Source organism: Ostrinia furnacalis, unplaced genomic scaffold (genome assembly GCF_004193835.3).
Source record: "Ostrinia furnacalis isolate ACB-3 unplaced genomic scaffold, ASM419383v2 OfSCF1259, whole genome shotgun sequence".
Taxonomy (NCBI): domain Eukaryota; kingdom Metazoa; phylum Arthropoda; class Insecta; order Lepidoptera; family Crambidae; genus Ostrinia; species Ostrinia furnacalis.
The window spans coordinates 342359-352369 of NW_021131498.1; the positions used below are offsets into that span (position 1 = coordinate 342359).

The 10011-nt window shown below is 41.9% G+C and overlaps 2 protein-coding genes across 4 annotated transcripts; one reads left to right on the forward strand and one right to left on the reverse strand.

Moving 5' to 3' along the window:
• Window positions 1-491: 491 nt before the first annotated feature.
• On the forward strand, window positions 492-2218 carry LOC114352137 (glycine cleavage system H protein). 3 transcript variants are annotated; one of them, XM_028303610.1, is made up of 2 exons: window positions 492-603; window positions 1148-2218. In XM_028303610.1, exon 2 carries the CDS (start codon window positions 1155-1157, stop codon window positions 1659-1661), a length of 507 nt encoding a protein of 168 aa, XP_028159411.1. In that variant the 5' UTR covers window positions 492-603; window positions 1148-1154; the 3' UTR covers window positions 1662-2218. The 3 variants fall into 3 exon arrangements, with proteins under 3 accessions (XP_028159411.1, XP_028159412.1, XP_028159410.1); XM_028303611.1 differs by having other exon boundaries at window positions 517-599; window positions 1148-1900; XM_028303609.1 differs by lacking the exon at window positions 492-603 and adding an exon at window positions 834-1014 and having other exon boundaries at window positions 1148-1900.
• Window positions 2107-8694, reverse strand: LOC114352136 (sucrase-isomaltase, intestinal-like; the record flags this gene model as incomplete). Its single annotated transcript, XM_028303608.1, has 3 exons — window positions 2107-3210; window positions 3530-3680; window positions 8487-8694. Coding segments are annotated over 3 exons (673 nt in total), but the record flags the coding sequence as incomplete, so codon positions are not given.
• Window positions 8695-10011: the final 1317 nt, after the last annotated feature.

Below are 10011 nucleotides of genomic sequence, written 5' to 3' on the forward strand. Positions count from 1 at the left end.
AATAATAAAATTATTCATTAGGTATTCCGAATTTGTTCATTCAGACAGATCACAGCAGAACACAGGACGTTTCTTTCTAAAGATCCAGGTCCAGCTCCCCAAAGTATGAATTCTGACTTAAATCCGGGTCTCCGGTGCATGTTTTGTCCTACTCAATCAACAAAAATTAGAATTGCCTCCAAAAATGTTGAATGATTACATGTTTTTGTTGATGGACCCGACTTAATTCTCTCAAACACGAGTCTACTGTTTTTTATTCGTGGATAGAAAATAAACTGTATGCTATGCTAGAAAAACTTTTTTTTTTATTAAAGTTTAGAACATTTAATTAAAAATGGTAGAAAATTCTTAAAGCATACAACACTTTCGTTCTGAAACTTGAATTTCCATGTTTCCTATTTTGAGTCTACGAGCTACGTTCTGAAACATAATTTTTTTCTGAAAGAATTTGGAAATGTCAAAAATTCTAACATTTCTAACCTAAAATTTTCTAAAGTGCAATAGAACAATCACAAGAAAGAATATTATTTACACATTATTAATTAGTATAGAATATTCCACACATAATTGACAAATTATTCATAAGGAGCACATTGACATCAAGTATGTATATTGTAATATGTACTTCTTTTTAAATAGTTTAAAACTCATATTATGACTGGTCTATTTTGCAATATTTATAGCTTTCTCCAGCGATTGAATACTCTATACTAGAACTAACTTTTTTGGAATGATCTTAACAACTACTATAATTCTGCTCAAAACTTATACTCAAAGTGAACCATCTCAAAATCAAATTAAATATTGTAATGGTTATAAGGTCAATAGTTCAGGTTTATCATTGTGTTGCGATATCAGTGCTCTTGTTTATTTTCTTTATCTTAAGTAGCACGCAGCTCATTATGTTACAGTGTTAGTCTCTGTCAGGAATATGTAAAGATTAGATGTAATTTTAGTACAAAGTATACATGTTTTGAAGTCTTGCTATTCTAAATATCAGTGATATTCAATATTGTGAGTTAAAATTACTTTTATCTTTTAGTAGAATATGTGACTTGTGTTACTGTTTAAATGGATTTTAATTTATAGATCTGGTAAGTCAGGGCTGTTGTAATTTTGTATCTGAAACCACATTTTTTCTTTTCAGCTAAGAAATGGCTCTACAGAGGTGTTTACAATCATCAAGGAACTATCTTTCAAGATGTTACTTACTACAGTCCAATTTGAAGCAATCATACTGTGAGTTACGTCACAAATACAGCAGCGATGCATCTAAAAGATTATACACAGACCGGCATGAATGGGTGACAGTAGACAAAGACATTGGCACTATTGGAATAAGTAAATATGCACAAGAATCTCTTGGTGATGTTGTGTTTGCACAACTGCCAGATCCAGGTACAAAATTAAAAGCAGGAGACGAATGTGGTGCTTTAGAAAGTGTGAAGGCAGCTAGTGAGATATATTCACCTGTTAGTGGCACTGTCACTGAGAAAAATAACAAAGTTGAGGACAAACCAGCACTAATCAACACGTCATGCTACGACCAAGGGTGGCTATTCAAACTGAAACTTTCAAATCCTGAGGAACTACAAGAACTCATGGATGATAAGAAGTATGAAGAATTCTTGAAGACAGATGTTGAGAAAGACCACACATAAGACAAATTAATAATTATACAATTAATTATTTGATTAGAATAATAAATTGTTATGTTTGTGATTATTGCTTTTAAACAATTTTATGTAGTTTGTAAAGTAAAACACTGTTTTTGTGCAATATTATTTATTTAAGTGCATTCTTGAAATAAAAAATCCAAACACAATCACTTCTACTTTGGCATTAATGTTCAAAAATAATTTATCACATAATGTACTACTCTTATCCTATTTGAAAGACAAGTTGAGCTATCACCACAAAAATATTTTTAAGATATTAAATCCAAATACTAATAAAAACACAAAAGGAAAATGTTAAAATTTTGGTAAAAAATCTAGGTATTTGTGCTATTCAAGCATTAAAACAATAAATGCATCTGTAAAGTGATATTGAGCATCTTAACAACTGTCAATGACCACTGATAGACATAAAATATAGTTTTATAGATAAAGTGTACATAATTTATGGGAATACATTATTTATATTTAGCCAGGGCATTAAACATGCATTATACTGTATCTTTAGAAGACTTAATTATTGAAGAGAGGACTGATAGTATAACAATAGCAATTTCTAGTACTGGGCAGTAAATGTTATTTCCATATTGAGTAATATTATTTTACATGCAAGAAAGTCAGCATTTTAGAGAAAATGTTTAACAAAGCACCTTACGTCTAGAAAAACTTACACAATATCATTCTTAAATCATATTACACTTAGATAATTTTCCTAGGAAACATTTGTATATTTACATACATAGATAAATCAATAGACAACAGATTTTACTTAATTGACAAACTATGCAATCTAAATTCCTAACTGGATGGGATATTTATATAAATATTATAATATTTCATCACTATAGGATTTCAAAAATGTATCAGAAACAGTGTAAATTAATAATAATAAATGTAATCAGTAAACATAATTACATATTTCATAAGTAAAAATACCTTATGACTAGATACTTGAACAAACATTTAAGATATTTCTGTACTTAATTTAATTGGCAAACATTCATTTCTCACTATCGAATCTTTGAACTTTCTCCGTTGCTATAACACTGATAACAGACAACTATCATGCTATTGTACTCTTTCTTCATACACTACTAATCAAACAACTGCTCGAACATTTGATGTTCAGTTACAATTTAGTTTAGTTTTTCCAACAAGACTTTGGTCTGCCGATCCTCTCAGGACAATGACATCATTTCCATATTAAGATATAGTATTTATTACCCGCTTTTCGGTACATAGGGACTGTTGATGCTGATGGCTTTGTTTTGTTTGGCCTTGTAAAGCCACTGGACCTCGAAGGGGTTGTCTAGGGACAGGTTGATGTTGTATATTTGGAGGACTTTCGTTTTTTCTAAATACTCGAAGTGGGCCGAGGCTCCCTTGACAGTGACTGATACCACAGTGGGCTGATTGAAGATAGTGATGTTATTGATGGAGGGAACGCCGTAGCCCCACCAGACGACTCTGCTGCTGAGGATGTTCCGGTTGAGTGTGAATTTGATGTGGCTGAATTTCTTCTCATCGTAGCTGTCTGTTGGGTTAGAAAGAAAATGTTGGAAATATTCTAATATGCCTCAAGTTGTATAGTTATTAAAACGAGATGTTGATAGCTGTATGATCTGTGTTACAGCCACCTTCTCTCTAAAATACATGTATGGTATGATTTCCTCCTACGCTGACTCCATTTAGTTGACTTCGATGTCAAGACTCTTAAAGCGCCGCTTCGTATTTCTGCACACAGCTGACGTACAGACTATTCAGTATAGGAGGAACATCAAGGTTACATATCAAAATGCAAGCGAGATGATGCGCTGCCTTACAGTAACTTAGTTTAGGCCAGCAGTACTTACTGAGGCTATCCCCGTCGTCCCAGTAGAGCTGTCCCTCGGCTTGTCGCGCGCGGTCGGGCGCCGCTAAAAGTTGTAGGGGCCCACTACGCGCCGCAGTCGTGGTCACCGGCCCGCGCGCCGGCGGTTCTTGCAGCGGGATTATGGCGCCGCCCTGGACATAATTATCACGTTAAATTCGCGTCATGAAGTATGTATATGGTATTCAATAAATAAATACATCACATTAAATTCGCTTTATACAACAACTTGTATGGTGTTCAATAAATAAATCGTGAATAATCAGCAACTGGAAGGCCACTATTGGACGCCACAGGGCTTCTGAGCTGTTTGCATCAAGTGGTTTCCCGCAACTTAAACCAGAAGATCGGTTCGATCCCATGGGACGCCTATCTATGTTGCATCTTCATATCTGTGCTATGATCACTAAAAAATAAATCTTTCCTCTCCTATAGTTATAAGTTCTGCTGTGACCTTAATTTTTTAACCACTGACTCTGACTGTAACAGTGTGGTCCTCCACGACTGCCTGCCTTCCGTGGCCTATACTCGTGTCAGTGCGGATATGGTGGCTACTATTCCACCAGGGGGCCACCATAACGAAGGCCCGATCAGGAACTGCTCTCTAAGCCAGCTCAGAAAGTGACACGATCACCCATGACCCAATAGAAGCCAACTCACCCTGACTGTAACCGTGAGGTCCTCATCCATGACCGCCTTCCTTCCATGCCCGATGCTGGTGTCATTCGGATGTGGTGCCGGTACTCAATTAGGATTCGGATCCAATCCTAAGCCAACTCATTAAGTGACATGACTCACGATACTGCTGTGACGACACTATAGAAGACGAAGAATAGAAGACCACATACATCTCGCGACGGGGGGTCACTATCAAGTGGAACCCGATCAGGACCTATTCTTGTGATAGCTCAGTGACACGGTCCCAGCTGTGACAGTATAGAAGCCGACTCACCCTAACAATGACCGTATGGTCCTCATCCACGACGGCCTTCCTCCCGTGCCCTATACTGGTGCCGGTGCGGATGTGGTGCCAGTCGTGCGGGCCGGGGAACAGCGGCGTGGCCGTGCTGGCCCCCCGCTCCAGCAGGGGGGTCACCATGACGTGGGGCCCCCGCGGTAGCAGGGGGGCCCGATTAGGAAGTGGTCCTAGGAAGTCTCAGAAGTGACACGACCCCAGCTGAGGTGACCTAATAGAAGACCATAGACGCCCGCAGCGGGGGGCCACTATCAAGTGGGCCCTGATCAGTAACTAATCCTATGACGGCTCAGTTAAGACACGACTCACGATACTGCTGTGACGACACTAGAAGCCAACTCAACCTGACTGTGACAGTGTGTTTTATACTCGTGCTGGTGTGCCGTGGTGGCCCCCCACTCTTAACAAGGGGCCACCATCACGGGGAGCCCGTTCAGGATCTAATCTTGTGGCTGCTCAGTAGTGAGAATGACACAGCCCCAAAGACAATAACTCACCCTGACAGTGACCGTGTGGTCCTCATCCACGACGGCCTTCCTCCCGTGCCCTATACTGGTGCCGGTGCGGATGTGGTGCCAGTCGTGCGGGCCGGGGAACAGCGGCGTGGCCGTGCTGGCCCCCCGCTCCAGCAGGGGGGTCACCATGACGTGGGGCCCCCGCGGTAGCAGGGGGGCCCGATTAGGAAGTGGTCCTAGGAAGTCTCAGAAGTGACACGACCCCAGCTGAGGTGACCTAATAGAAGACCATAGACGCCCGCAGCGGGGGGCCACTATCAAGTGGGCCCTGATCAGTAACTAATCCTATGACGGCTCAGTTAAGACACGACTCACGATACTGCTGTGACGACACTAGAAGCCAACTCAACCTGACTGTGACAGTGTGTTTTATACTCGTGCTGGTGTGCCGTGGTGGCCCCCCACTCTTAACAAGGGGCCACCATCACGGGGAGCCCGTTCAGGATCTAATCTTGTGGCTGCTCAGTAGTGAGAATGACACAGCCCCAAAGACAATAACTCACCCTGACAGTGACCGTGTGGTCCTCATCCACGACGGCCTTCCTCCCGTGCCCTATACTGGTGCCGGTGCGGATGTGGTGCCAGTCGTGCGGGCCGGGGAACAGCGGCGTGGCCGTGCTGGCCCCCCGCTCCAGCAGGGGGGTCACCATGACGTGGGGCCCCCGCGGTAGCAGGGGGGCCCGATTAGGAAGTGGTCCTAGGAAGTCTCAGAAGTGACACGACCCCAGCTGAGGTGACCTAATAGAAGACCATAGACGCCCGCAGCGGGGGGCCACTATCAAGTGGGCCCTGATCAGTAACTAATCCTATGACGGCTCAGTTAAGACACGACTCACGATACTGCTGTGACGACACTAGAAGCCAACTCAACCTGACTGTGACAGTGTGTTTTATACTCGTGCTGGTGTGCCGTGGTGGCCCCCCACTCTTAACAAGGGGCCACCATCACGGGGAGCCCGTTCAGGATCTAATCTTGTGGCTGCTCAGTAGTGAGAATGACACAGCCCCAAAGACAATAACTCACCCTGACAGTGACCGTGTGGTCCTCATCCACGACGGCCTTCCTCCCGTGCCCTATACTGGTGCCGGTGCGGATGTGGTGCCAGTCGTGCGGGCCGGGGAACAGCGGCGTGGCCGTGCTGGCCCCCCGCTCCAGCAGGGGGGTCACCATGACGTGGGGCCCCCGCGGTAGCAGGGGGGCCCGATTAGGAAGTGGTCCTAGGAAGTCTCAGAAGTGACACGACCCCAGCTGAGGTGACCTAATAGAAGACCATAGACGCCCGCAGCGGGGGGCCACTATCAAGTGGGCCCCGATCAGTAACTAATCCTATGACGGCTCAGTAGTGACACGACTCACCATACTGCTGTGACGACACTGTAATGTGGGGACCGGGAGTTGACAATAAAAGAGTGTATACTGTGCGATGCGAGTATATTGTGTGTGTCAGTTTACGCAGCAACGTCAAATATATAGGTTTGGCGCGTACACATACTACACCTCCCCCCTTTTTAAAAGAAAAAAATTGGTTTACAATATTTTTTCAAATATTAAATTTAGTAACAACAGTTCAAAACAAAATATCAAAATACATTAAAATCCGAGAAAAAAAAACTCTAATTTCAAATGATCATAATTTTCATTACATACCATAATTTTGTAAAAAGTAATTGAACATGAAAAAGTCTAAAAGTTTACAGACCACAAAATACAGGGTGTTTGGCGCATCGTGTGCCAAAATGATTTGGCGGATAGAATGGGTCATTTCCTATATTTTCAGCCCCCATAACACGTTCCATGCCAGGCGGCTACTTTTATATTAATTTTTAGTAATTTAACCAAAATACCCAAATCGCATCATTTAATTTCAATTTAAAAAAGAACTACTAGGCGTGGCCTCAAAGTGAATATTTTGTGAAGTTTTTACCTGCTTTGAACTTATTGTAAAGTAAAATAAAAGGTTCAAAATTCAAAATTTGAATATCAGTCCGAGTAGAGTCAATGCACTAATTTAAGGAATTTGTGAAGTTGTTGTTATTATTTAAAGAAGATTAGTATACCGTTTGAATGGGGATAGACTAGAGAAGTTTTGATAAAATCCGAAGATCGCTATCTCTTTTAATTTTTTTATTATAGCCATGTAAACTTAATTGTTCAGTCCATTTTTAACTTTTCGGAAAACTTCAAAGCTGAATTTAAAAAAAACTAGATGATATTTGCCAGTTAATTTAGATTTGATGCAACCCTACATCAGTGCACGTCAAAACAAAATATTTACTTTGAGGCTACGCCTAGTAGTTTTTTTTAAATCGAAATTAAATGATGCGATTTGGGTATTTTGGTGAAATTACAAAAAAAAATCATATAAAAGTAGCCGCCTGGCATGGAACGTGTTATGGGGGCTGAAAATATAGGAAATGACCCATTCTATCCGCCAAATAATTTTGGCACACGATGCGCCAAACACCCTGTATATATTTTTTTAACATTCATGTTTTTAGAGAAAAAGAAATACATAAATGAGTTGACTAATTTAGAAAATTCCACATAAACTGATATTTGAATAGGATAATTTTTTGACTATCAAACATAACAATCTACACAGACAGAAAAACAGATTTTTAAAGATGTTACAGTATAAATGAAATATTTAGATGTTGTAAAATAATTTCATTACTTCCAAATTATTACGAAACAGACAATATTTAAATTTTAAAGAAAATAATTGTTAGATATACAAAACTATAAATTCCAATTCAAATAGTAATTACAAGGTTTCTGTTTCAATAGTAAATTTAGATACATACCATGAAAATATCGCCACAAAAATTATACATCGCAAAGTTTTCTTACTTACGATCTACAGAATTTAAAATATATTAATCACTTAAAGTGTTACATATTACAGTAGTTGGGTCAAATTAATTATTTACTTTTTCCTAATTTTGGTCCTCATCCACGACGGCCTTCCTCCCGTGCCCTATACTGGTGCCGGTGCGGATGTGGTGCCAGTCGTGCGGGCCGGGGAACAGCGGCGTGGCCGTGCTGGCCCCCCGCTCCAGCAGGGGGGTCACCATGACGTGGGGCCCCCGCGGTAGCAGGGGGGCCCGATTAGGAAGTGGTCCTAGGAAGTCTCAGAAGTGACACGACCCCAGCTGAGGTGACCTAATAGAAGACCATAGACGCCCGCAGCGGGGGGCCACTATCAAGTGGGCCCTGATCAGTAACTAATCCTATGACGGCTCAGTTAAGACACGACTCACGATACTGCTGTGACGACACTAGAAGCCAACTCAACCTGACTGTGACAGTGTGTTTTATACTCGTGCTGGTGTGCCGTGGTGGCCCCCCACTCTTAACAAGGGGCCACCATCACGGGGAGCCCGTTCAGGATCTAATCTTGTGGCTGCTCAGTAGTGAGAATGACACAGCCCCAAAGACAATAACTCACCCTGACAGTGACCGTGTGGTCCTCATCCACGACGGCCTTCCTCCCGTGCCCTATACTGGTGCCGGTGCGGATGTGGTGCCAGTCGTGCGGGCCGGGGAACAGCGGCGTGGCCGTGCTGGCCCCCCGCTCCAGCAGGGGGGTCACCATGACGTGGCCCCCGATCAGGAACTGGTCGTCTATGTCGTAGAGGTCCTCGTTGTCTGGGTCACTGCGAATTTGAAGTTTGAGGGTGAATAATTGAACAATTAGTTTACGCCATTAGTCAATGAGGTCTACCGTATTTGGATTCAGTTTTTGGTGCCACAGTAATGTCGCTCGCTATGCCGACAGTGTCGCCAACTAGAAAGAAGAAAGAAAGAAAGAAAAAATGTTTATTCAGTATCATCGACAATACACTTGCAATACTTAACATTATTTAATGAGAAGGTAATTACAATGATACTGAAAAGGTATCCACTCAGCATGGTGTCGTAGCATCTCAGTAGATAATGCCACGACGCTGATAAGTTAGTTTGTTCGCAAAAAAATAAATAAGCAGTGTCCGGCATAAAATACTGATTCATATGGCGTGAGCTGTTCTTGATCATAACTGGTCAGGTTTTAATCATGAGAGTCTGGTTTCTGGCGTGGAGGCAAGCCCATCTTGCAACGGATGAGCTAGAAGGCAGACGTGGAGCTGGTTGGCTTAGAACCCGGTGTGATGAAGGCAAATACTTGATTCATCTGTGCTTGGTTCAGGTGGCATGCTGATTACAATGCCTACTTTATAAAATTATATTATTGCATTAAAAATCTAATCTGTCTTCCATGTGATGCTTTTGGGTTATAGATTCATGTAGAAAAATGACAACACTGTAGATTGTATGTATGACGAGTTTTGCTCGATTTCAGACAAAAAACTGATTCATCTGTGCGTGATTCATATGGCCAGGGCCCTATATGAATCATAAAATAAATTAGTTTTTGATCTATCAAGCACCAAAAAGGTATTTATTAGCTGAGAATGATATCTCACTTAAGACCAGATGTGATTGCGGTTTTGTTATGAATAAAAAAAATCATCATCATTTTTATACTATAAATCGACGGTCCCTACGTACATTTCAGTATCTACCAGTTCCGTGATTTGCCGTTTTTGTTTGCAAAACCTTCAGAGGACCCAACAGTTACGGCTCAGTTCAAAAAACATACAGTTTTTATTCAAATTGAACCTTAAAACGTCAAAAAACAAATCCCGCAACTACAAAATTAGAACGATTTCCGCAGTAAAATTGCATTAGTGGGAGTTACGAAATTTTACGTTGGACCTCACGCTTAACCCCACGCGCCCAGCCCTGCAACTGCNAGAAGTCTAGAAGCCAACTCACCCTGACTGTGACAGTGTGTTTTATACTCGTGCCGGTGTGCCGTGGTGGCCCCCCATTCTAACAAGGGGCCACCATCACCGGGAGCCCGTTCAGGACCTAATCTTGTGGCTGCTCAGTAGTGAGAATGACACAGCTCCAGCTGTGTCCCAATAGAAGTC

What these genes read in the sequence shown, in the direction of transcription:
- LOC114352137 (XM_028303610.1), top strand. Translation starts at nt 1,155, where the DNA reads ATGGCTCTACAGAGGTGTTTACAATCATCAAGGAACTATCTTTCAAGA.